Source organism: Chlamydotis macqueenii, chromosome 23 (genome assembly GCF_036417535.1).
Source record: "Chlamydotis macqueenii isolate bChlMac1 chromosome 23, bChlMac1.mat, whole genome shotgun sequence".
NCBI classification, from domain to species: Eukaryota; Metazoa; Chordata; class Aves; order Otidiformes; family Otididae; genus Chlamydotis; species Chlamydotis macqueenii.
Window position 1 is genome coordinate 6,850,219 of NC_141578.1, and position 27,189 is coordinate 6,877,407.

Sequence of the window (27,189 nt, forward strand, 5' to 3'; positions counted from 1 at the left end):
CCTTCCCGGGCGCAGCCGGGGCACCCATGCCCCCGGGACCCGCGGCACGGCCAGCGGGGTGGCGGCACCCGGGAGAAGCCAGGACAGCCTGACCGCGCAGCGGAGCCACAGCCTGGGCGGTTCGGTGCCACCCCGTCCCAGCAGCGCAGCACCGGGCATCCCGCAGCACGGGGTCACCCCGCGCCGCCCGGGTGCTCGCGAGCCGTCCCGTGCGGGGAGGGAGGCAGAGGTACCGCCGTGCTGGCGAGGAGCCCCCGGAGCCGGGAGGACAGGGCCGAGAGCGGGACAGGGGCAGGTGCGGGAGCAGGGGCTGGGCAGCGGGTCGGGGCAGCGAGAGGCTTTAGCTGTGCGTTACCGGCCACGCTGACCCGCGCCTTCCCCCCGAGCCGTCGGCAAGAAGGACGGTGTCGAACAGAGCTCGCTGCAGCCCGGGCTTGTCGCGGCCGGCAGGTCCCGATTTTCCAGCCCGCCAGCAGCCGGGAGAAGAGCTGGCTGTGCTCCGGGGGGAGCGCAGATCGAGACGGGCCCGGCGAGCTCCCGGGGAGCGGCGGGAGCCCGGCCGGGGGCGCGGCAGTCGACAGCACCCGCCACGGTCAGGGTCCCGCTCCCACCGCTCCGCACCGACGCTCCGAGGGCTGCGAGGAGGGAGCGGGGCTGGGAGCCCGGGACCCCCGGGACCCCCTGGCACCTCCCGGCACCCCCAGAGCTCCCCGGGACCCCCGGGACCCCCTGGCACCTCCCGGCACCCCCAGCGCTCCCCGGCACCCGCGGGACCTCCACCCCGGAGCGGCCGGGGCCGTACGCAGCACCCAGGACCGCCGCGCTCCTCCGCCGGGGCTCGCGTGCCACCCAGCGGCGGAGGCCGGGCCCGGGACAGCGGCGGGGAGCGGGGGCCGCGCCGCGCCGGAGCCTGCGGAGCCGTGTCCCCGGGGAGGAGCCTGCGCTCGGGAAGGGGCCGCGCTGGGCCCGGCGCCGCCCGGCCGGGGAGGCCTGGCCAGGCCCGGGCTGAGCCCCGGGGCCGCGGGGGCTCCGGCAGAGGCTGGGGCGGGAGCGGGAGGTGCTTTAAGGAACTTGGCCGGGGGGGCAGGGCCCCCAGCAGCGGCAGCTGCAGCTTGGTAAAACACAGCAGGCTCCTTTCTGCTCCGAGACGTTAGGAGCAGCTCAACAATTAGGACTGGCTTCTATTAATATGCAAATTTCTGCTGCCATGGCAATACGCTTATAAATGCAAATGGCAGCGGGAACCGTTGCTGGAGAGACCTGTGCGGGGCCCTGGACTTTGGGCAGGCCGGGGCCCGCGCCCTGGCAGCCCGGGACAGCACTGCCCCGCCGGCAGCGCCACTGCGGTGCCCCTGCCCCCGCACACGGCTCGGGGCTGTCGGCGCAGCAGCAACAGGCAGGGTGGTCCTCGCTCCTCCGCGGGAGCCTCCTTCCGCCTGCCGCCGGCACCCGCTTCCCGTTCCCGCAGCAGAAGCCGAGCCCGGAGCCGCTCTGAGAAGCGGGGCTGCGTGCAGCTCCCTCGGCCGGGGGCCTGGGCGCCTTGCCCGCGCAGCCAGAGTCGCCCGCAGCCCGGCCCCGCTGCGGGCCGCCCGGGGAGCTGGGGCTGGAGCTGCGGGCGCTGCGGGCGCCAGCACCGGCCCGCCCTGCTCGCGGGCCCTGCCGAGTCCCGACCCGAGGGGAGAGGGGAAGCTTTCTCCCGAGACTCCGGCAGCCACGCACCGACCGGGCGGGCTGGGTTTGCCACCGGCTACCAGCCCTGCCGCCTGCTGCCGCCCCGCCCGCCCAAATCCTGAAGCGGTGGGCAGCCAGACCCTGGGAGAGCAGGGCCGTGTCGCACAGGCGTCCCGTCGCGGTCGGGGCCAGGACCACGAGGTGGCACTGCCTGAACAGCACCAGCGGCGCCCGGGGCGCCCCCGGCAGCGGCCCTGCCCCGAGCGATGCCCGCCCCGGAGCCGGCTGACGGCACGGCCCCGAGAGCAGGCCGGGCCCGGCGGCGGGAGGCGGCGCGGCGGGAACCGCGACCGGCCCGGGGCACGCGGCGGGGCGGGGCGCGCATGAGCCCCGCCCCCACGGGGCCCCGCCCCCGTTAGGCCCCGGCCCCGCGCGGCGCGGCCCCGCCCCTCGCCGCCTGCGCGCTGAGGTGGCGCGGCGGGGCGGGGCGGGGCGCGGCGGCGGCCGGGCCGGGCCGGGCGGGCGGCACGGGGCCGGGCCGGGCCGGGCCGGGGGATGCGGCGAGCGGGGCCGGGCGTGCGGGCCGCCCGCGGGGCGCTGCCGCGGACCCTGCTGGTGCTGCTGCTGCTTGCGGCGGCGGCGCTGTGGGCGCGGGCGGCCGCCGCCGAGCCCTGCGCCGCGCCCTGCTCCTGCCGCCGCGGCCTGCTGGACTGCAGCCGGCACCGCCTGCCCGGCGGCCCGGGCCCGCGGAGGATCCCGCCGCTGCCAGCCGGCACCACGGGCCTGTGAGTGAGCGCGGCGGGCGGGGCGCGGCAAGGCCGCGGGGCCTAACGGGCGGCGGGGCTGTGCGCAGGCCGCGGCCTAACGGGCGGCGGCGCGGGGGTGTGTGCGGGGCCGGGGCCTGGCGGCGCCCCGGCGCGGGGGAGCGGGGACCGGGGGCGAGGCGCTGTGCGAGGCCGGGGACCGGAGGCGGCAGGTCGCGGTGGGCGGCGGTGCAGCGCTGCGGGCAGGCCCGGGGCTGCGGAGGGAGCCTGGCTGGCACGAGTGCAGCGAGCGAGGCCTGGCACTGCGGCACCGACAGCCGCCCCGGGAGGGCGGGGGAGCCCGCGGCACGGGCTCGCGTGTCCGGCTGGGGGACGGTGCCGGCTGAGAGGCGAAGCGGGAGCAGGTGGTGGTAAGGCTCTCGGTGATGCCGGTCGAGCCAGGATTTAACGTTTTTTTCTGGTCAGGCTGTAGGGCGCATCGCTTGGAAATATTCTTTCCAGCCCCCGACTCCGGCTGTGTGCTGTGGCAGTTCTACAGCTTCCCATTTCCTCTGCATCCCAACCCGGTGCCTCCCTCTTTTTCCCTCAGGAAAACCATTGTGGACTCCCCTTGGCATTTGCTGCCATTGTTTTTCAAAAAAACCACACAGAGCAGTTAAGAGCCACCCTTGGTCTCTGCTCCTGAGGGTTTAATTAGACAGCATGCTCAGCGGTGTTCACACGGCGCAGAGGGCAGCGCACCTTGGCCGTTACTGCCATGGCCACTGTTGCCTTTGCCACCCTTGGCCGCAGGGCACGGGGGTGGCAGAGGTGCTGAAGTACGAGGGATGTCAAAGACCACTCTTGTGCACAGAGGAGTTCTCAGGCTCTCCTGGAGTCATCGTGTTTCCTGGCTGATAGAGGTAACAGTATGCCAGACCGAGGGGAAAAAAAAAACCAAACCTATTTGGGAGATAGTATAAATGCACAAACTGTTCGGGTAACTCCAGGAATCCCTCTAGCAGGACTCAGGAGAGCGTTAAAAACTGGGCATGTCTAGGGAGGCTTGCCACCTTGCCCCATCGTGGTTCTGTAGTTCTCTTCCCTGCATAGTAAGCAGCCAGAAATGTTTAAGGCAAAATGTGTATTTCAGCAGAGAAGCACAGTTAACTTATCTGAGAAACCTTTCGCGTTTAGGAAGCTGTGAGGGTATCTCGGTGTTAGCGCGTGTCAGGGAGGGCGGCAGCACCTGGAAAAGTGACCTGGAAGTTCATCAGGTGCCTAAGAAGCAAAGCGACATCCAGACGATACCCAAAACGATATCCATGCTGTTCGGAGAGCGGGAGTTCAGGCTTCAACAAATACTTGCATCTTTCCCCAAGCTGACAGGGTGTGTTTAAAACTGCTTGGCACAAAACGCAATGGGAAGAAGCGGTGCTGGCGCTGTGCGGCGTTATGCGATCTGACATGTGCTGCAAACAATAATTAAGTGTACGTTCTCTGTTGTGGCTTTCGGGATTTTGGCAGACAAACTGTGTGGGGGGGTGACATTTTTTCTTCACTGGGACTACTCTAGCAGTTCTGAATCTAAATGAGCTATAATGCATGCAAGCTGTTTAAAATTAATCAAAGCTTAATTTTTCTTGCATTAAAAAGTTCCTGATGTGCTTTTTCCTTGCAGTTCTGTGATATCATTTCACCTAACTTTGAGGACTAAAAATTCTTGTTTTTCCTAACTCTCTCAAACTACTTGCAGGTGATGCTTCCAGTGGGGAGGGGGGTGACTTTGCTTTGTTTTTAATCAGACTAGGAGAGCACCGTCAGAACTCTTTTCATCACAGAAGTAGTTAGGCAACTGTGACTTCACGTTTCCTGCTAAATTACATACGTTTTGTGGATAACCTGGCTGGTGATGAAAAGGGTGGGGAATATTAGGGAATATTTTTTGATGTGCCTGCATCTTACCAGTACGTCCTTTAGAACAAAGAACGCAAGCCCTGCTTGTAGGGCAGTCGTCTGTAGGGGAAAGGGAAGCCTGGGGCTGGTGGTCGCTGCCTTCCCGTCGTACACTGGTGCCTGGAAGTGTGTGTGTATGTGCTGGTCACTAGGGAGACGATAAATAAAAGTAGATGAGGTGTCAGTTAATTTGTGCAGCTAGTTCCGTCCACGGCAGGTTTTCGGATGAGCGTACGTATTCTCAAACGGCTGGCTGCGTGGCTGCCTCAACACCTGCCCCAGCGCAGCGCCGTGGGGAGGAGGCGGGTGTGCTCGGCGGGGCTGAACGGAGATCGTCTCCAGGACTGAGCGTGCAGTAATCAATCTGGTGTGTGCGTTCTGTTTTATTTACTTCAGAGATGAATACCACTTCACGAATGTTTAGATGATTTTGTATACAATACCAGATGAATCTCTCAAATACAAATTTTGCATGTTTACTCTGCCTTGCATAACGTGGGCCTCACTAAAAATGCAGATGCTTAGAAGATGATGGGTTCTTTGGTTTTGGCTTTTCCAGAGCAAGGGGAGTATATCTGGTTCTGCATGATAGCAGAAATCTTAGCTGTGTGATCGAATGATCTATAAACACAGAAAATCAGACAATGTATTTCACTTTGGGTTTACTGATCAGTCTGCTTCAAAAAGGAAAGGATCAGTGACAGTAACTAGAGATAAATAATGTCAGAACTGTTTTCAGTATGAACTGCCCTCAACTTCTTGGAAGAGGACTTATTGTTAATGAAAACTTTGTTGTAGTCCAAATCTGATTAATAATAGAAAACTAATTTCCTGGGCTTTCTAAATTAAAATCTTAATTTCTAACTTAGTAGCAAGACAGTAGGCTTCTAGGGGGGATACCTGAGTGTTAGCAGCCCCTCATCTCGCAGGCCCCGTGCCTGGCAGTGTTTAAGAGACATTTGGACAGTGCCCTTAATCATTTGCTTTAACTTTTGGTCAGCTGTGAAGTGGTTGGGCAGTTGGACTAGATGATTATTGTAGTGTCTCCCATTCTATTCTGTTATGTTCTTCCTGAAAACCTTAGAAAAATCAAGTTTCTGTTTTCTTTGCATGTTAATCTAACTTCCAAGATCTTTGCCAGTGCCCTCTTGGCATGCCTGACACTCAGGTTGGTCTGGCTCAGCACCCATGGCATGACTATGTCATCAGTATAGTATCTGGACACCTTGAGGAGCGTGGCGTTATCCTCTGTGGCCCTTGTCTCATCCTTCCTGCACGCGTTGTGCTCAGGTCGTAGAATCATAGAATAGTTTGGGTTGGAAGGGACTTCTAAAGGCCATCTAGTCCAACCGCCAGCAGAAATGGAAACAGCGTGGCTTAGTGCTCCCCGCTCTGGTTAAACCCACCGCCACCGAGATAGTCTCCTCAGCCTGGCTGGGTACCTGCGTGTTTGAAAGATCCAGGAAAGAGTCTTTCTCTGGATTTGGGATCAGCGCTGCCGCTCGCTGCCCCTTCCGCTGAGCGTGACTGATGGCTCCCGCGTGCCCAGGGCCGCGGGCATGAGCTGGGCTCTGCGGTGCACTGGGTGGGTCCAGACAGCCCGAGAGGGTGTCCCGAGTGCTCAGCCTCTCCTGCCATGGGAAGGCTGCTCCAGCAGCAGGTCATACTCAGCCGTTTTTGTGTTATTGGCATTTAGGATTGGCTTAATTACTGTGTGTATTGAGGGGGCAGGCCTGCAGCGTAGCGTTCAGTGGCTGCATGTGCACTGTTCTCTGCTCCAGGTTCCTGTGATTCTTTTTTTTTTTTTTTTTTACTTATAGGAATGAATAATTGTTTGGAAACCTGTTTGCCTCTGTATCTGTATAATTTACATCTTGATGTAATTAAAATAATACATTAATAACAGTCTGACTTGCCACAACACCCAGGATTTTAATAATTCATTGCTAGAGCTGTATCTGTATTGCTGAGCCCGAGCGGAAGTTAATGACAGTCTGTCAAGTCCTTCCTCTCTCCCAGTAGATTCTGATCTGACCCGTCAAAAGTGTCGGTAGTGCCTCCAGCGCTGGGGTGAGTGGGTGAGTAAGACCAGGTCCTGCTCAAGTTGTCTTCTGGTTAGTGGCAGGTCTTCCGTGCACGGACGGTTCTTGTGACAGCGCTGACACTTACTGGCGCTCAGCAAGGATTACATTTGTACTGCGACCCTTCCTCAGCCAGGGCACCCATACAATTTATTTTCTTCCCCTAGCCATGATTTTTGGGCAGCTTTGTGTCCGTACAGATTCGACCTTTGGTGTGGTTGAAGGCAACCACAGGTCCAAAGCTATCCCGAGAGCAGATAAGCATGTGGGTGCCATGAGCCTGAGCTGAGCCTGGTTTTCAATGGAAATATTTTTAACTGGGATCAGTTACATTTTAATATTGGTTTTAATAGATACGTGGTAGTTTTGTTCTTAAAGGAGAATTTTGTCTCCTGTGTCAGCGTAGCTACAGCTTGCCTGATGGTCTTAAAACTAGCCGTAATAAGTCCCTGCTGTGTTGCTTTTGTAATCATGAAAGAGAATCTTTGATCCAGGACCTTATCAGAGGAACTCTCAGAAGGTGAACAGCAACGGCTGAAAATAGCCCGTTACAGCTCTGTTCTCGCTGTCACAATTGGAAATGGAGTGAGAAGCGCGATGCCTTGCTGCCAGGCAGGCACAACTAGCGAGCAGAGACAGACTTGATTTAACAGGCAGTGTTCAGTGATACCGGCACCTATCAATGGTTTTCTGGCCGCGGTGTGGGCTTCAGTCGTGTTTCACGAGCTCGGTCGCAGCGCCAGGCCCGTTCCAGCACACAACAGCTCGGGCTGTCGGCACCAGCTTCAGAGACTCGTCTCTGTTCTGGACTCGGGCCAGAATGGCGTCAAAAACACGAGCTGGTTTCACCGTTTGGAGTGATGTCTGTCTCTCCTCACTGGTACGGGTAGAACCGGGTTTCCGTTATAAACCTGGGCTTTTTTGGTCGTGCTTTGGCTCGCATCACAAGATAGAGATAGCCCGTGCCCGAAGACTTAGCCCTCAGAAGCGCAGCCATGTTTTATCCATGTAACCTTTTATGCACCAAGTCTGAGGCAAAAGTAAAGTGCTGCTTTAGAGTTAAAGCAATGGGAATAGCATCCACATCCACATGGACGTTAAAACCAGATTTGACGGCTCTCTTGCCCATCAAAACAATCCAACTCCTGCATTTGTTTCCTGTAAGCAGAACCGACTGGCACTGAAGCGTGCCTTCTATGAGCTTCCCAGCCTTGTGTTTCTCTCCTCCAGCTTGTTTGGTCATTGTGTGGATGTTGTTCCTTTAAAATAAGCCTGCCCTGACTAGTCAGCTTCTTTGAAAAGCTGGGCAGGCTGAGAACATGGGGATTGCTGCTCCAAAAAACAGTTCCATAACAGGTGTTTTGGAAGAAATTATTTTTGTGTCCCTGGAAAGTTTTTATTTTTTGTGATAGGCAAGTATTGTAGATAAAGCTACGATTTAAAGGAGAAATGCTCTGATGAGATATGATCTTTCTTTCAAGAAGCCTTTTTAACAAAAAGTTATTCGACTCAAGCAGAGAAATAGAGCTGTCGAGACTTTCATTGTGAGTGACCACTGGAACAAGCTAGAAGGAACAACTTCCTTTAGCAAAGGATGAATTTCATGTATCAAAAATATGTTTTAAAACTTTTAGGTTGTGTAAAGTGTACACGTTTTGTTTTTTTTTAAATTCCAGGAGCTAGAATTAACTTTTCTCTTTGTTCTCTAGGGATTTAAGTCATAATCATTTGTTGTCATCCAACTGGAGCCTTGATTTGTCCGTTCATACGCTACAAGAAGTGTAAGTCATTTTTTTGTGAGGATAAACTCGAAAGATCTCATACCTAATTCTAATTAGTACGTTCACTGCATGTTTAGATATCTTGTCTGACTTGCAGAAATATTCAGTGCCAGGTAATTAAAAATGGACACTTGCTGTTGCAATACATTTTATGTATATACTGATGCTTTGTGAGCAGATTTTGCCATAAGAGATGAGAAGACTGATATCCTTAAGAAGAAATGAGATGTGTTTGTTTTGACTAGCTCATTCTAAGTCAGAGAAGTAGATAGTATCCGTGAAAGTGGTGAAAAGTAGCACGCTTTGCTACTAAATTGCTCAAACTATTAGTATTTAAGCTTTTAGGAAATCTGTTGTGTCAACTACTAAGTATTATTAACATAACGAGATGTTAAATGCGTTCTGTGATAGCAGTTATTTCTACTGTGTACACTAGGATTTTTCTTCTGTTTGAAGTGTCAGTAATTATTTTTTTTTTTTTTAAGGAAAATGAATTACAATGAGCTAAGTGAAATTCCGTATTTTGGAGAAACAACTTCTAATATAACTCTTCTCTCATTGTAAGTAGTAGCTTGTCTGCCTTTTTCTCGTTTAGCAAGCAGGAGAATTGTGTTAGTTCTGCTATCATGGTGTAGGAAAACAACTTCTTTTGTCTTGAAATACTACTCGTCTAAAGTGCTTTAGGGAATATGTAAGCACTCTTTAAAGAAATACAAATCAGTTAGACAATCAAGTCACCATGAATTACCAATAAGATGCAGTCAACCAAGGCAGGCAGCTTTGAAGGTGAAGGATTCAGTCTAGGAATGACAGTTCCCACAAGGAACCGCCCAAGTACAGGCCCCAGAATTTGAATCTATTCATATGTCAGCTCTTGGATTTTCAGTGTTGCTTGAGGAGTTAACACTCTGAAGTGTGTGCTACATGTCCCATTTAAGACACTTGCTAATAATCGATATACAGAATCCTATAGCTGTTTCAGCTCTACAACTTGAAGGGTAGGACGTTTTGATAATCATACTTGTTGCTGGTATTTTTCAGGGTACACAATACCATTCCAGAAATAAATGCTGAGCAACTCCAAGTTTACCTTTCACTGGAAAATCTAGATCTTAGTTCTAATCTTATCTCAGAAATTAAAGCTTCTTCTTTTCCACGGATGCAACTGAAATACCTGTAAGTATGAGTGATCTGTTACGTCTGGGATTCCTGGCTCTACAAGAATAATGTTGAAGACCTCATCTACTCTAAGTTAACTGTCTTAAATAGGCCACCTTGCTTGGCTTGTGAACTGGTAGCAGTGCTCAATGTAACTACAAATGTGCTTGAAATATATTTTTCATACCAATCTGTATTGCATTTTCTCAAATAGTGTGGAAAACAATAGCTGCTGTTGTCAAAGTGCAGGTACTTCAGCCAGCAGGGACATGGGATGTCTGCCCATTTTGAGTTGGATCAGTGCTGACATCTTAACCATGTCCAACTGAAGCATGGGCATGCGATAGAAATCAGCTCGTAGCACTGATTGCTTTGGGAAAAAATATTTGGTTTGTTATACCAGAATTCACATTTCTGATGTGACTTCATGAGGAACTTGAGTTCTGGGAATAAGTGGTCACTCTGAAGTGCTTGTTCAGTGTTTTCATAAAATTGCCTGTGTTCTGAAAGACCTCTTTTCTTTTCCTAGGAATCTGAGTAATAACAGAATAACTACTCTAGAAGCAGGCTGTCTCGATAATTTATCTAGTTCACTAATGGTGGTAAAGCTGAACAGAAATAGGATTAGTGTGATTCCACCAAAGATCTTCAAATTGCCTCACGTGCAGTTTCTGTAAGTAGCAGTCTTGAAAGCTTGAAAACATAGCGTTTGCAGCTGTGTTGTTCATCTCAGTTTGTCTTCTTGACTTTCACAAAGTGGTGCTCATCGAAAGATGTCCTAATATTTGAATGTCATCTTTATAAAAGGGAACTGAAAAGGAACCGGATTAAAATAGTGGAAAGTCTTACATTCCAAGGGCTGGAATCCTTAAAATCCTTAAAAATGCAGCGCAATGGGATTAGCAGACTAATGGACGGAGCGTTCTTTGGCCTGGGTAATATAGAAGAATTGTGAGTATGCCTCGTTGTGGAATTTCTTTTCAGGGCTCTCGCTCTGGGGGGTTGTGTCCTGCATGGCTTCCCTTACGTCAGCGCTGTGCTGAGATACTGATGAGCATAATGGGAAACAAATTTACAGATCTTTATTTTCCCATTATTTTGATATCGTGTCTGGTTACTTCAGAGGTGGAAAGATACTGACTCTCTCCCCAACTTCTTCCCCCTTGGTGATCTAGAATACTTTGAGTCTGTAGCTTGCTTTCTGCTGGTTTTCATTTGCACTCCCCTTAACACAGGATGGTTCTTTGTTACGTGACTGTTTGGCAGTGCCATGCAGTGTTAGCAAAAGGTTTTTAAAAAAGAAATAATCTTTGAGAACAGATATTAGTCTTGCTTCTGCCACTGGATCACTGCAGCTGTTCTTCATATACCGTAGTTCTCCCTTTTGATTTCAATGGAATGAACACAATTGTGCATTTCAGGTTGCCGAAGGCTTAATGTTAGTAAATCATTTCGAGATCCACAAGGTGAAATTTTGTAAATATATGTTTCATTGATTATCTATTTGGCAAATGTTTTTCCTTCTGATTTCTTAGAGAACTGGAACATAATAACTTAACAGAAGTAAACAAGGGCTGGCTGTATGGTCTGCGGACATTGCAGCAACTCTATGTTAGCCAGAACGTCATCAGCAGGATCAGTCCCGATGCATGGGAGTTCTGCCAGAGACTTTCTGAGCTGTAAGTCGTGGGCTGCTTTTCACTGGGGATTTTGTGATGTTGCGGTGTTGGATAGCACATATGTAGCAAGAGTGAATGACCAACAAAGTACTCGTTGTCCTTGCTAGGCCCCTGGTAATGCTGTGTATTTTACTTATATCTATAACTGTTCTGTTAGAGGAATGAATCCAAACGCAATAGTTAATCAATTTTGAGACTATCTTCAAATGAATCCCCCCCTACTTGCCTTTAAAGTGCATGTTCACTGTTTCTAGAGACTTGTCGTACAACCAGCTAACTCGCCTCAAGGAGTCTGCCTTTGTGGGACTTGGTTTGCTGGAGAAACTAAACCTGGGGGATAATCGCATCAGTCACATTGCTGATGGTGTGTTCAGAGGTCTGACAAATCTTCGGACGTTGTAAGTACAGAAAGCTCCTGGTTAAAATCTCGGTGTAATGCAGTGCAGCTTTTGGAAATGACGAATATTGCCTTGTGCAAGCCTGAGATCAGTGTTCTGGCATCGTTGTATGCTCTCCTGCCTGCAGGTGTGGTGGGCATGATAGTCTTTTGGTCTGCCGAGATAGCAGAGTTCTGGCCCAGCTAAAACAAACCAACCACTTAATTTTAGTGGTGATAAGAAACAGCGGCTTGGTGACCTCGAGTGCCCCGTTACATGTCATACCGGCTGGGAGAAGGTGTGGATAGTCAGCTTGTGTAAATGCCAGTTGTGGAGTGAATGGTCAGCCTGGACCTGTCTGTATTCCAGAAGGTTTTGTTAAGGTTCAAACCTCAGAAACCCAGCGGAGAATCCATTTGGTTGTAGAAGGTGTGGTCCAGCCCACCCTGGCTGTGTTCTGAAGTCGTGGGCGTAGTGTATGGGAGAGGTGTAGGATTACTTCTTGCTGCCAGAGGCACAGCTCTGCACTTGCCAGGACCTTTCGTAGCAGCTGCAGCTGTTTGATATTTCTGACAAGAAAAGACTCAATCCTGGCTCTTAATTAAAAAAAAAAAAGTGTCCCAAGTAGATCTGAATAGTTGTAATCATCCTAAACAATGGTAGTTGAGAAAGGAGTGAAAGTTTATAACCCCTCTGTCAGTTCATTAAATAAATGCTTAAATAAGCAAACTCACCAGAGAGATTTATGTAAGCAGTCATATTCTGGTAACCTTAATGCAACCTTTTAATGAAATAATTAAAACTAATTTCTTGGATTTAGAGTAGCATGAAGAAGAACAAGAGCAGATTAATTAATAGGTTTTCCTGGGCCCCTCAGGGGCGTCAACAGCTGAGCGGCTGGCCATTCGCTTGGGGGTTGGAATGCGCAGGACGGAGGGCAATGGTGATTAAAAAGGCTCCAGGCATTCGTGCCCAGCCAGGCATGAGGAGCCAACCCCTCCGCGCACACAATGAGGGGCTTTTCTGTTGGGTTGCTCACTCATTTTGCTAAGTGGTCCGAGTAGTGGAGTGTAAAAATACTTCCAACAACAGGAGATACGTGTTGCTGTCAGATTCGTTCTGTTGTTGCCTGTGTACTGGTTGTTTCAATGCTAAGGCTGATGTAAATATTCCTCTATACATCCAGCTCCTGCTGCTGTTCTGCAATATGGCTTTAATTAATGAGAATAAACTGTAAAACTGTGTATTAACTACAAGGTAATAAGAGCAAGGTAGGATTAAAGGTGTATCTAAGAATAGCACTGAAGTTTGGAAGTTTGACGTCTTATTGCATTATTTACTTTGTAATACTGCGAGTAGCTTGGCATTGATACCCCTCCAGCATTCACGGTCTGAAACTCTGAAGCACATCTGGAGATAATTCTAGAAACAAGTTTCAAATCGCAAGAATTAGCAACCTGGAAATAAATTGGCTTATTCTTCTCATTAAATCATGACCATGTCAAGTACCTTAGCTTGAATAATTTTCAAAGAGGAAAATGCTTAATGTGAGCAAGTATGAAGGCCATATTTGTTGAGACTTTGTGATGCATCTGTCATGGAATTCTTTTCTTTTTGTCCTAAACTTTAAAGTGTATATATATTAATTGTGGAAATGACTGCTGTGAGGTGTTAAGACTAAGACTTTTGTATTTCAAAGTAAGAAAAATAAGAAAATATTGTGTTACCACTAACAGTGTCCTGGAGGTTGATCCCAGTTTCTTCCAGGATAATATTCTATGTGATTTACAGTCTCACCCAAGGGAAAGTAGGTGCTGCATTTTTCTACCATTAGCACAAGGAGAAAAGTGTTTATATGGCATGGTGTGTACAATTGCTTGTACATGTAGCTGGCCTTCTGTGTCAGTGGACTTGTCTGGAAGCTCCATCAAGCTGATGCGTATAAATCTGGTAAAATGCAATACAGACTATTTTTCATTGGTGTATTTTCCTTTAAACACTCTCCCTGTGCACGGTGGTATCAAAACAGATGAAAACTACGGCTTTGACAGAAACTCTTGGCTCAGTCCAAGCCAGTCAGGCTAAAAATGTCACTGACTTTATTTTTCCTCTCTCTAAGAAAGTGTTTAACGCTCTCCGAACCATATTGCTGTATTGCTTTTGCTGTTTAGCCCGCTCTTCGATGTGAGGGGCCAAGGTGCTGTGCAGAGGTCAAACAGAAATCCCATTAGCTGGTAACGAGCTTTGTGAGGAGAATATCGACTTCATTCTGAAAATCTGCTACTTTGTGCCTGGCAGCCTCACGCTATAACCCGTGTGTAATCTCTTAATATGCTAATGCTGTTATAAGCCTGTTACCCAGGAAGGTTAATGCTGCTGGCGTGTTGGGTAATTCACTGACAGGACCCGACTTGCTCCAGGAGCCTCTCCCCGCTCCTGGTAAATACTCCATCACCTGACGAGTGCTAGTCAGACTGGGTCTTTCCTGAAATACCACATCAAGAAGTTGCACTGCAGAATTTGTTTGTGGTTCTGTCTGCGGCACTGATCCTGAACAAGTCTGTTTTCCCTTGCATCTCTGAGCTGCAATGTGTTCACCTTCTGGCAAGTTTAGCTTTACAAAAGATTGGAGACCTTCCAGGTGACGCTGTGCCAGAACACCACAGCAGGCCTGCACAACAGTTAAGTTCTCTGTCCCCAGCTCACCACTAGCAGTGGTCATGACGATGTTACAAGGCTTCTTTATAAGAAAGCTGTTCTCCTGCAGGGACTTGCGGAACAATGAGATCTCCTGGGCCATAGAGGATGCAAATGAAGCATTTGTGGGACTCAGCAGGCTGGATAAACTGTATGTATTGCAAACCATTGAAATGACAGTGCTTCCCAGGCACGCAGAGTAGAGAGAGTGCAAAATATTAAGTAATTGTAAATCAATGACGCGAGGCAGAAAGCCTTTTCAGCTGGTAGATGTATTCAGTGTGTTTCCACTTGTGTGCTGCAACCTCTTGAGGTAGGCTTGGGTTCCATGTTCAGGAGCATTGCATCTGTGTAGCACTTGATCGCCTTGCAGCACCAATTTGAAGAAATTAAGGATAAGTATTTGACTGCATTTATTATTGAACAGCTCAGTCCTGCTGTGTTGACTGTCACTTTTTGTGATGCTTTAGTTTGGGTAAAAGTTAACGCTTAAAAAAAAAAAACCCAAGCAACCCAACAAAGTATTTTTGAGCAAATAGAAAGACTGTTGAATTAACAGCTTTTCAGTACTTAGACTACACGCTTTTCGTCCAGTGCTGTGTGCTTTGTCTGTAGCTCCGCAGGAAGAAGCTTCCTACAGTGATTGTAACAAATTGCTTGATACGCGAGTGTGGTCTCGGGAGCTGATGTGTTTGTGGCAGTTCCATATCAGGAAGCTATTGCTCCACTCCCAAGTTCTACTTACTACTGTTTCATTCTGCTGACTTAAATTGTCTTCTGAGACGTCTCTAACCCAAATCTCTAAGTTAAGAATGGAAAAGAAACCCTGATTTTGGGAAAATTAGTTGGGCCTTCAGCTCTAAGAACAGTATTTGATCTTTTAGCTGAGCTAGAATTAGAATAAAACTTAGTTAAACATCATAGGGAACTTCTTTTGGGTTTTATTTTTGAATTCACATTGACATTCAGACTGGTTTCTGGGTTTGGGGGGCTTTATCTTTCAGAATCTTGCAAGGAAATCAGATTAAGTCAATTACCAAAAAAGCGTTCTCTGGTCTTGAAGGACTTGAACATCTGTAAGTACTTTACTTTGTAGAACTTCTAATTATTTGTCAACTTCAGTCTTGTATTCGCTTTCAGATTTTCAGGAATTTAACTGAAGGTAGCGTATGAAATCATACTTACCCGTTATTGTTCTCTTTGCTTCACTTACAGAGATTTAAGCAACAATGCAGTAATGTCCATCCAAGAAAATGCATTTGCCCAGGCTCACCTGAAGGAGCTGTAAGTTCATGACAATTGCTTACAGTCTCTTTACCGACCTCGTAAAGAATCCTTCAGGCATTGTAGGGTTGGCTGAAGTTGACAGAAGTGTTTCTGGTTTCATCATGAAATATTTAAAGCGGTGCTGATAAATTTATGACTCAAAATCAGTAGCTGTATACTTAGATCCAAGGTTTGATAAAATCTGCATGTCCATTTCCTTAGTTGCAATAAGTAGAAAATAATGTTTTATTGCAGCACTGAACCGTTAAGTTGTTAATGTCCTTTGATTTTGCAGCAGACTAGCACACGCTAGCATGTAGACGGTGAACAAAAGAGGTTATTCATCAGGAGTCTTTCAGGGGGCTAGCAAATGCTACGTTCTGTCTTCCTGTTTTTGGGGCTAGGGAAAGACTTTAAAATTGACAGCTAGACAAGAATTTTTACTTGTTCAGCAGATGCTGAAGCTGCTAGAGCCTCTTGTGATCTTCAGACACTTAAAGTATTATAATGTGAAGCGACCTTCACAGCCAAGGCTAATCCTACTGTAATACAGTCATCTCAACGAGATAAAGTCTGAATATTGGTAATCTGTTTTAAAACTGTTATTCAATTAGTTAGTCTTGGCCAGATGGACTTACTCCACAAGATCTACCAGTTTAAGGAGACACATTTTAGGTGTTAAGATTTTCATTGCCTTGTCTAATGTATCTTAGAAGTGGGAAATCATTGGTGTATATGGGCAAAGAGCAGGATGGAGTCCTGGCTCGTTTGTGTGCCTGTCCTCCCTCACTACTGTGTTCGTCCAGTGGCAAATCACTTCTTGCTAAAACGCTGGGCTTCCTCCAGTCAGTCACACTGTACGTAGTATTTAAGGAAAGTTTGAAAGCAGGTGGTGGGGGAAAAGTGACCCATCATTCTTTCCTGTTCGCAGTTTTTCTGTGGAGCAATGAAGAAAATCTGCAGTAGATACCTGTCTGGAGCAAATCACTTTCATTCTTAAGTATTTATTGTCTGGCATGAAAATAAATATTGGGGCTTACATTCATTTTATAATGGCAAGTGTGTTTAGTTTGAGACAGGCTGCTCTGCAGGGTTAAGTTCCTTTTAATTGCTTTAAAGAAGGATGGGATAGTTGTGAAGACAGGCTAAATATTTTTTTTAAGTTGAAAATCCAACATTGTTTTCTTCAGGATTAAAAAGAAATGTAAGATTTTAATGCTGACACAGAGAGAAGGTTTTTCTGGTTTGTTTATAGCATACATAGCTAACATTTTTGTAATAAATACCCAGAGGTGTAAAAGAACACTGTAAATCTTGAAATTCCTGAATGTATGTGCTCTAAGTTGTTTTGCTGCATGAAATCACACGTAGGAAAGTGAAATACTGGACTTAAATCCCACTCTTGTTTCCCCTTGTTTCTGCAGAGTTCTGAACACTAGCAGCTTGCTCTGTGACTGCCAGTTGAAATGGCTGCCGCAGTGGCTCGCAGGCAGCCGTTTGCAGCAGGCTGTGAATGTGAGCTGTGCACATCCCGAATGGTTAGCGGGACAAAGCCTTCTCAGCGTGGACCCTGATGACTTTGTCTGTGGTTTGTATTTGTAATGACTTCTGATGAAAAAGCATGGTAACATAAATCTGTGCAGGTACCTTTCTGAAATCAGGCTGTAGCACTGCTGGAGGTGCTTGCTCTTGGCCATGACACACATGTGCTGCTGCACACATCACTGGGTCTGCTTCGGAGCTTGGGATGTAATCCTGTTTCTCTTTGCTCTGTTTCGTTGTGTTTGAGCACTGGAGCTAACCCGAGGGAGTAATTCTGTTAGATGGCATTGTTTATAATTTAGATTACTGTTACAAAACTGATTATGTGTTCGTTCTCCCTGCTTATAAATGTCTTTAGCTTTGGAAGGGCTGCTTGACGCTTCCACATCGGTCCTTGTGCGTACCAGCCAGACCAGAGTAGTTAATATTCTGCCACGTTTTCTGATGCTCCTGATCTGTAATGTGTATCTGATCTCTGCCACCACAGTTTCAGACGTAAGTCTGTTTATTTTTGTAACTGAACTGTGAGGTGGAAAACTGAGAGACTCTTTGCCCGGAGTCATGTGTGAAGTCTGTGACAGACCTGGAAATAGTCAGGTGTTTCGTTTTCCAGGTGAGCCATCTGATAAGTGTTACTTGTGTGTACACAATTCTTTCATTCTTTTGGTGGTAAAAGCTAAAATAGTCATCATGTAGGTGCAAGCCTACATATCACCACCGTGGTGCCTGACACTGGATACGGTGTGTGCCTGGGAGAATCTTTGCTGGAGTAACAAGTATTGAAATAACTCTCACTGAGTGGGGTGAGATAGTGAACTGCCAGTTTGCTATGCTTTGTATTCGTAGAACTTTGAAAGGCTCTTCAAGATACTTAAACTATCTGAAAATAAGTCTCAGTCTTTTGTAAAATAGCCTGGCTCTTCAGCTGAGCATGGCTTTTTGTGGGATCTAAATATAACAAGTTCCAGACCTTGCACAAAACACTGGGCGCTGCTGAAGGCCATGCTTCTACACTGATGGTTCTCAATGCTTTTTCTGCCTCTGTGTGGTTCTAATCTTCTTCCACAGCTTGATTTCCAACTGAAAACAGCTGAATGTGTGCACCTCAAGAGGACATCTGTTCCCAAAGCTTGCTTTCTGCTTACATTGTCCTTTGAGTGAGTTTTCTTGCAATATTAATTGCAAGTTGAAGAAGCAAGTAACTTACTATGGTGCTTTTGCTTTCAGATAATTTCCCTAAACCGCAGATAAGAGTGCACCCTGAGACCACGACGGCTCTGCGAGGCATGAACGTGACTCTGACTTGCATTGCTGTGAGCAGCAGTGATTCACCCATGTCCACTGCCTGGCGTAAAGACAGTGAATTATTGTGTGACGCAGAGGTTGAGAATTTTGCCCGATACCAGCAGCAAAGTGGCGAGGTGGTCGAGTATACCACTGTCCTGCACCTTTTCAATGTGAATTTCACTGATGAAGGGAAGTATCAGTGCATCGTCACCAATCACTTCGGCTCCAATTATTCCAACAAAGCCAAGCTGACTGTCAATGGTAAGAAACAGTTTTAACCTAAAGTTTTATTTAAATAGCTACAAGCCTGATTTTCACTGGAGCTGGCCCAAAATAGTCTTGTAAGACTGTCTCACTGGTATGTGGACGTATCAAACCTGTTTATACAGCGGGAAAGAAGTTGGTTTTGTTTTGTTTTGTTTTTTCCTGGGTGAAAGCCTTCTGTTCACTTTTCAAAAGGGACAGATATCTCGCATGCTTTCATTATAACACAATTAATTGTTCCTATAGTTAAATTGAGGTAGAAGTCTCTTAAACTCAAAGCTCCCTCTGCTGTCTCTTCAGAACTACGCACCTTTCCCGTGTGTTTGTAAAGCTAGAGAAGACTCAACTGAAAATAACTGGTGGAACTCGAAACAAACTCTGAAATATCAATTATGAAGTCCTTTGGTTTTAGCCATAATGGTTCTATTTATTTTGTCTTGAGGGAAGAGAGAGGTAAGACGAGAGTGTTCACATCAGTTAGTGGACCACTGATCTCCGTTGTATCTGAGAGCAGAGGTGCTTGTCCAGACTTGGTAATGCAGACTTGAACTGGTGAGATGGATGTCACCTTCCCTGTTACCAGGGAAGAAAAAGTGTGACAGAGGGCTTATGAAGAAGGCTAAACCTTTTTTCTGTCTTTTCCCCGTGAGAAATGTTGTCCTTCAGATTATCTTAAGTGAACACTGTAGATACTTAGGTATTTAAATTTGGAGGACAGACTCTTAGAAATGACTGCTGAAAACTTGCACAGTTCTTCAGAAGAATCTCCCCCTTTCTCTGGGGAAGACTACAGGTATGTTTCAGATTTGTTTGTTTTCGGATATTCTCTGTGCTGTGGCGCTTTTGCTGCTTTTTCCCTGTAACTGAAAATACTGAAACATCTTCTCCTTTGATCCAGAGCTACCTTCTTTCCTGAAGACCCCCATGGATCTCACTATCCGCACTGGGGCGATGGCGCGACTGGAGTGTGCTGCGGAGGGCCACCCTACTCCGCAGATCTCCTGGCAGAAAGATGGTGGCACAGACTTCCCTGCTGCAAGAGAGAGGAGGATGCACGTCATGCCTGAGGATGACGTGTTCTTTATTGCAAATGTGAAAATAGAAGACATGGGAATCTACAGCTGTATGGCACAGAACACTGCAGGTGGCTTGTCAGCGAACGCCACGCTGACCGTGTTAGGTGAGCGGTGCGCTAGTCTGTGTTTGACATGGATCACTTCAGCTCTGCAGTGCTAGTGTAGCTTATCTGTAAGGAGCAAGCTTAAGTCTGAATGAATGAAGTTAAAATATAAAGAACATGGTTTCCGTTTCCTCTAGCGGTAGATGTTATTCTGCAGTGAGGAACGAGAAAAGACTTTCTTCCCCCACGGCTTCCCCACCCCCTCTCCCCCGAATTTACATTTACGGCTGCTCCCTCTGGAACAGTGTCTCTAACTGCTTTGCGTGGTTTGGGGCATTTGAGTGCAGCACTTGACGTGATTTTTGAACAGTGAAGCTTCAGAAGCTAAGCTACAGTGCTGACCAGTGAAGTTAGTATGGCCTTTGCAGGAGAGAGCTGGGAGGCGTATCTCAATCCAGCGGTGTAGACTGGATAGATAATTTGTGTTGTCTTATGACAAATTTAGTTGCAGGTAACATGAACTATGCTGAGTAATCATGGAAGGACAGTTCCTTCTAGAGTGCAGTATTTTTTAAAGACACTGACTTTTAACATTATGATTATACGCAAATTTAGAATTGGAATACATAAAGCAGTGATCCGTAGAAGAGCTGAACTCACAGGATTTCCTGAATCTTGTGTTTCATCGCTCAAATTTACATTCAGGTTGTAAGATCAAAGTTTTAAATACCAGGTAGTAGACACTGGTGTTGCACAATGAAGTTATCTGACAATTTTTATTTTTTTTTTCCTCCGCTGTCACAGAAACTCCTTCCTTCGTTAGGCCCCTGGAAGACAGAACAGTAACGCGAGGTGAAACGGCTGTCTTGCAGTGCATAGCTGGGGGCAGTCCTGCCCCTCGCCTCAACTGGACTAAAGACGATGGCCCGCTGACAGTCACAGAACGGCATTTTTTTGCTGCGGCCAATCAGCTTCTTATCATCGTGGATGCTGGGCTGGAGGATGCTGGGAAGTACACGTGCATTATGTCCAACACACTGGGCACCGAGCGTGGCCATATTTACCTAAATGTCCTGGCTTCCCCAAATTGTGATTCTTCCCAGAGCGGCATTGTGCACGAGGAGGACGGCTGGACAACAGTAGGCATTGTGATTATTGTTGTGGTGTGCTGCGTGGTGGGAACGTCCCTGGTGTGGGTTATCGTGATCTACCACATGAGAAGGAAGAGTGAAGATTACAGCATCACTAACACAGGTAAAGTGCAAAAGCAACAGTCTTCAGCCCTGGCTTTGATCCAAAACTCTTGTTAAGAGCGGTAGAATTTCTGGATTTGTTAGAGATGAATAAGATTGCAGAACTAAGACCGTAGGAAAAAAAGATAACTACATGTGAGTTGGAATTCTGGATTACATTTTTGTTAATGTAGGTAACGGTGTTAGTACTACCTTGAGATCTTCACACTTAGCTGGTGATGTCATCAATGTTAATTCTGCCTTGCAGAGGAGATGAACCTACCTGCCGACATTCCCAGCTATCTGTCCTCCCAGGGAACCCTGTCAGAGCCTCAGGAAGGCTACAGTAACTCAGAGGCAGGAAGCCATCAGCAGCTTATGCCTTCAGCTGGTAGCTACGTGCATAAAGGCACAGACGGTAAGCAAAGCCCTCACGTGTGTTGCCTGTGTTTCAGCAGGATGCCGGTGCGTGGTGCAGTGCTCGTAGCTGGCAGCGGTATTGCACAGTGCGGGTGGTACTGCGCGTTGACACCAACGGTGACTTCTAGAGAAGTATTCAAGTTGGTCCTAAAATTTCCATTGATCATTCTGAGTTTGAGACATCTCCTGTTTTTCTTCTAGTGCTTGTTTATGTTCTGCTGTTAAGGCTTCTGTGTTCCATGCGTGTCCTTTAATCTTTGGTCCAGCAATGCCTGGGCTCATGTGCGCCATGAGTGCCTTTGCATGTAGATGTCATGACTGCTGTCCTCCAGCTGCCAGAGTAGTACAGTTCCCTCCAGAGGCTCTTTGCTTCAGAGTGGGAATGCCATTAAAGAATCCCTAGGTTAAATGTCAAGGTAGATTTTTTTATGCCATTTCTTTCCTTTGGCATTTCAAGAGTCCAGGCAATCGAGGTGGAAATAAAGTTCACTTGGAAGGTGACTTGCTGTACTTTGTCCTTAGCAAAAAATTACTGCCTCTGCCAGACATATAGTCCGCTTGCTACAGTCGTAACTGACGGGTCTGCACTGTTCCCTGCCTTGTTTGAATGCTTTTCAGGGCATTTGTGTCGTTGAGTCTGTAGAGATGCTGTTTTTACCATCCAGTCCTTAGGCTGGCTTTCAAAAGTGGTCCTCCAGTATAAGTTTTTCCCATCTGTCCTATGATCCATTCCCGCTAGTCTGTAGTCCTACAACACTAGAGCCTGTATCAGGAAGGAGCTGAGAAGCAGCTTGTCTCAGTGACCACTGTGTCACCTGGTTTGAGGTGCGTGGGCGTGCCGGGTACGAGCCTGGTACAAGAGCATTAGCCGATGTGGATAGGTGTCCTGGTTTGATTCCAGGGCTCTTTCAGCCTGCTGCCCAAACTGGCTGGACCTGCATGGAACCCTTTTGCCCTTGAAACAGGAGAGCAAACGTGAGATCGCTCTTGCTTGTGTCCGTGGTTTTCCCCTGGTCAGCCTCGGAAGGGCAGTGCTGTTGGGAATTTGGGTGGTGGTGAACCTAGAGCATTCCCAGTAAACAGCCAGGGTGAGTGCTCTGCGGCCACGTTAACTCCATAACGGCCCTTCCAGCTGTGCTGCTGTAATACACGATCGTGCTGAGACATGAAAGAGTCTGTGGAAATCAAGCGTCCTTATCCCCTTTGAGAGTATTTAATTTTTCCCTCTCGTTTCTCAGGTGGCACAGCGCCATTGGTGATCTGCTCAGACTGTTACGACAACGCAAACATCTACTCCAGGACGCGAGAGTACTGTCCCTATGCCTACATCGCAGAAGAGGACCCCCTGGATCAAACTCTCCCTAATCTGATGGTGCAGATGCCTAAGGAAACATACACAGCACGCACCCAGCATGAAACCAGTACTCTTGACAATCTCTTGGCAGACAGAGACGTGCCTGTCTTCCTTACCAACCATGACAAAATAAGTGAAAAGAAAATACCTCCCCAGCAGATTAGTGGTGAGTGTCCACTTTTCCTTTTGTTGCTTTGTCCCTGGTAACTCTGCCTTCCTTGTGCTGCCCTTCGCTGTTGATACACAGCTGATTCTTCAAGTGACCATAGTTTGTGGAGTAACTCATCTGTGTGTTGTGTGTTAACCACCGTTCTCAGAACTAGCCCTCAGTTTGCAGCCAGTACCCAAGAGTTGAAGCGGATGATGTTGAAAAGATGGTATTTCTTAATCTGCGGTTCATCTCCTAAAGTTTGTGGAGTGTGGTCCTTTGCATGTCCTTCAAGGACATCTATTAGGCAGGAGTTACAGCTTCGCATAGGAAGCTCAAGAAGCCCTTCTGTTTGAGCTGGCCTGAGTTTCAAAGAATTCCAAAAGTATTTTTTTTTTTCCCCGTAAATTGATGGGTTTTATGTGGACTGTCTTGCAGGTAGCCGTTTTAAAAATTCACACTGAAACTGTGTATTGTTTCTGGTTACTGTAACAGATCGATGAAACAGGAGAGCATCCAGTAAAATATGCTCTCAAAACCAGAGAAAATAACCTCAGGAAGACTGTTATTGCACAACTCAAATCTGGCTAAAATTTTAGTGCCTTTATCATGAACTCACTCCTGTTCATCTTCTAATTTTTCTTCCTCAGAACCCTTTCAGCTTCCTTTATGGGGAGTAAACAAAGACCTCGCGCGCTCTCACTCACACTTTCTGCATCAGCAGTCAGCCCGTGAGACCCCACGACCTCTTCGAAACGAGGGCATTATTGACAGTGACCGGGAACAAGCTGCTTCGCCCAGACCTTGCCACAGGTTACGTGAACATAACTTTGATTTTAATAGGACACGGAACATTCATGACTATAGCGAAACCACGTAAGGCACTCAAATGAAGTCGTGAAAGCAGATCCATATCAACTGACTTTTTGTATTTACTACCTCAGGATTAACCCCAAGGCCAAAGATGCTTGTGTACGCGTGTCTGCAATGACGGGCTGACTAAAGAGGGTCAGGCTCCCTGGGAGGAGGTGGCACATGCCCTTTTCTGTAGATTTCTGCGTGCTGGAAAATGGCAATGTGCAACAGAACACATGGATGTTAGTGATGTCCCCAAAAATAGCATGAAAACATGGATTTTCTGACGTTGGAAGCAGCCTTTGTGTCGGTGCATGCTTTGAAAATCTCTGAAGAATGCATAGCTATTTCACACTGCATTGTCTGCTTGAAAACAAATGTTCAGGGCCTCCTCACAGAATTCCCCAGTAACTGTAAGCGTAAAACTCTTGGCCAGCTTTTTGTTCCTTAGACAGCTGGCAGGCGTCTGTCACCAGTCTAACTTTGGGGCTTGTTTTCTCCTATGAATAATGGACTCTAGTTGTAAATAAATTTGCATTTATAAATATTTTGTATACGCTAAGCATATAAATGTGTTGCCTGTAATGTAAATATATTTTTTATTATGCCAAAGTATGTATCATACTGTTAGTCCTGACAGCTGCGTATCAAGCCATATGGAGAGGATTTTTGGTGGACTGAGAGCTTGTTTCTGAGGGGACAGAGCTGTCTTTGTTTTGGAAAGAAGTGCATTTACTATAGGTACGTGGTGAAACTGTGATATTGATGAATTTCCTCGTTACGTGCAGCTCTGTGTGCATTCAGCCTGGTCGACCTGCCTGCAAGCCGATCCGTTTCATGGCGTTAGCAGAATCCCAAGTTTGACCCATTTACGCGTTGAGTCCTTCTGTCTCTGTATTGGGCACCCGTTTTGTGCAGTAGAGCGTAAAGCGCAGCAGACCCTGCATCCAGAAGTGGTGTTAGCCTGTGTTCCAGGCTTTAGTGTCCGGCTTCCCAGAGGTTCTTGAAAATGGCAGACCAAAAGAGCGGTACACAAAACGTTTCCTTCTGGCCATCTGGTCAGATAGCTATGAGCTGGGAGTTTTGAGTAGCTTGTTTCAGAAGTCTGTCTAAGCTTTTATCTTTAAAAAAAGCCTTTGTAGTGTGTATGTTGCAGAGAGGTCTCTGTGTATTTTTTCCTCGCTGACAGTTGAATGAACTTTAAAAAAGAATGATGTGATGAAAAGCATTGGATAAATTGGGAGATCATTTGATAAATTCTCAGTGAACTATACTGCGGACTGTCTGTTTGCTCTGCACAGCCAAGAGGCATATGTAGTTTAAAGCGCTTGTGTTCTTTCTGTCATAAAGTATCAGGCAAAATTGTTGCCCTCTTGAACTCTCTAGTAGTTCCCTAGACCTCAGCATGACCAAAATGTTTAATATTTGACAGGTGAGAAATGAAACAATATGCAGGGAACCACTCAGTGTTGAAAATCCAGTACTTGCTAAAACAGAGGAAGCGCAAACTTCATGAGTTAGTGGAATGTGCCTGACAGAATTAGGAGGAAGAACGTTATAAAGACTTCCTGAGAAGTTCTTTCTCCTGGGAAAATGCACCTTTGTGTAGGGAGGGTTAGAGACTGTCGTAGTTCAGCCCCCCCTCACTAAACAAAACCACGACAGAGACTCATCAGTGATGGGCTTTCAGCAAGTGTGGTGTGCTCAGTGCTAGAGTGCTTCAACATTAGGCTGTATACTCACACCTGAAGAGCAAGGGGCTTTCTCACCAGTCACTGCATTTTTTGTAGCTGTAGGAGATGAGCTAAATGAAAACAGCTGCGTGGTGTATTTTTATAGAGACAGAAAAACCTTTCTGGAGCAGCCCAAGAGAGGTATGCAGGACTTCCCCTTGATCCGTTCCTAGATAGAGGGGTGTGTGGCTGGAGTATCAGATGCAGTCATGCAGAATCACAGCTGAAACTTCTGAGACCGTGGATTATTTGAGTAAATGAGTGAGGAAGTGCTGGGAATAATTATTATTTTCCCACAGCTCTTTTGGCATGAATAATAGTTAGATCTATGCAAATGAGCAAATATTATCAAGGCCTCTTAACCTGCTCTCAAAGCTAACTGTGGTTGCTTTGATGGCCAGCAGCTGTAGTAGTAAGAGGATCCAACTGTCCTTGACCTTTGCACAGAGAGAAACACAGGTGTGTTAAACTCTTTTTGGGCTCTGACACGTGAAATGTTTCAATAACGTATGTGCTAAAAGAAGAACCATAAGTTCATTCCTTTCTGGCTTTATTTCCTCCAGGCTTTTCCTTTCCAGACAGCATTTATGACATGGTGCTTATTTTCAGGCCAAAGTCGTTGCAGGAACCCAGTACTGTCAGTTTAAATGCAGATGAGAAGGGGCAGATCATAAAACTGCAGCAGCAGCAAAGCCTCCTCCTTTTAGGGCTGCTTGCCGCTCTCCGCAGAAACGCGGGCAGGCTGCTGTGGCACGGTGCTGCTTGGCGTGTGCAGAGCTGCGATTTCCCGCTAGCGGGAAGATAGCACCCCTGCTGCTGCTCTGTCTCTCATCACATTTGGCAAAAGCTTACTACTTTTTCTTTCATGCCCCTTTCTTGTGGAGTTGAGCTACTACAGATCTGTCACAGTACAGCTGCTGAGGTCAGACCTTGGGTGTGCGTTGGGCACAGCTCCCCAGTGAGACTGAAATCCCTTCAGGTACGTACAATGTGCCTGGCCAGGACCAAGACTTTAAAATTAATGCTGTCTGCACCAGAACAAACTGAAGTGCTGGCTCTTGAAGCCGTGTAGGAGCTAAAGCTGCACTCACTTCTGTGAGATGCTGGCCTGTAGAAGCTGCCGTTACAAATCAGGACATCTGCATCCTTCCGTGAGCAGTGGTATCTCTTTGAAGTCCAAAAGCTGGTTGTAAATAGCTGAAGCTTGTAAGCAGGTGAACGCCTTGCTGTGCTTCATTAGCATTGTGAAAAAATTCCTAGGCAGACTTGCAGAAAAAATCAGGTCTCTCTTCTTTCCCCTTTCCTCCAGGAGGTGCAGATGGGACAGAGTGGCCGTTCTGTTTCCAGTAAACACAAACAGTTTGTTCAATCAATGCCAAAGTACGAACAATACAGGAACTGGGGGTTCATAAGCCAAGCTGCTTTGTTCCCTGTTGCTATTTCCTAGTGTCTATTTATATTTTTTCACATAAGAATGTATATTTTGTATAGCATGTGTAATATATGTTTGTCTATTGTAATATACCTTCATTCAATAAAAAGCTATATACCTTGAACATCCAGTTCAACGTTGTTAGTCTGCAGATTAAGTATTTCCTTTTGCTCTATGATATTTAGTTGTCATAGGGGAAAACAAACAGTGAACTTTGCTGTCTGGACAGCTTCCTGGGCCACTGGCTCCAGGTGCCCCTGCTTGCGCACAGCATTGGACAAGGTGGCCTCTGGAGGTCCCTTCCAGCCTCCCCCCGTTCTCTGATCCTGTGATTCTCATTGCGGTTTTCCGATAGGAAACACCCTGTACCCTTTTTGGAAAATGGGTGGGTGC

General features: G+C 47.5%; 1 protein-coding gene across 1 annotated transcript; it reads left to right on the forward strand.

The window, feature by feature from the left end:
• The first annotated feature begins 2,190 nt into the window (after positions 1-2,190).
• LRIG2 (leucine rich repeats and immunoglobulin like domains 2) lies at positions 2,191-26,920 on the forward strand. Its single transcript, XM_086765378.1, has 19 exons — positions 2,191-2,456; positions 8,161-8,232; positions 8,718-8,792; positions 9,274-9,408; positions 9,920-10,063; positions 10,198-10,341; positions 10,926-11,069; positions 11,324-11,467; positions 14,214-14,294; positions 15,148-15,219; positions 15,359-15,427; positions 16,834-16,997; positions 18,179-18,499; positions 19,401-19,682; positions 20,427-20,876; positions 21,123-21,272; positions 22,513-22,794; positions 23,427-25,261; positions 25,308-26,920. Exons 1-18 carry the CDS (start codon positions 2,227-2,229, stop codon positions 23,654-23,656), a joined length of 3,189 nt encoding a protein of 1,062 aa, XP_086621504.1. The 5' UTR covers positions 2,191-2,226; the 3' UTR covers positions 23,657-25,261; positions 25,308-26,920.
• Positions 26,921-27,189: the final 269 nt, after the last annotated feature.

What these genes read in the sequence shown, in the direction of transcription:
- LRIG2 (XM_086765378.1), top strand. Translation starts at nt 2,227, where the DNA reads ATGCGGCGAGCGGGGCCGGGCGTGCGGGCCGCCCGCGGGGCGCTGCCG. An exon ending in CTGGGTAATATAGAAGAATT is followed by an intron (nt 10,342 to 10,925) that starts GTGAGTATGCCT and finishes CTGATTTCTTAG; the next exon opens with AGAACTGGAACATAATAACT. An exon ending in TTACAGCATCACTAACACAG is followed by an intron (nt 20,877 to 21,122) that starts GTAAAGTGCAAA and finishes TCTGCCTTGCAG; the next exon opens with AGGAGATGAACCTACCTGCC.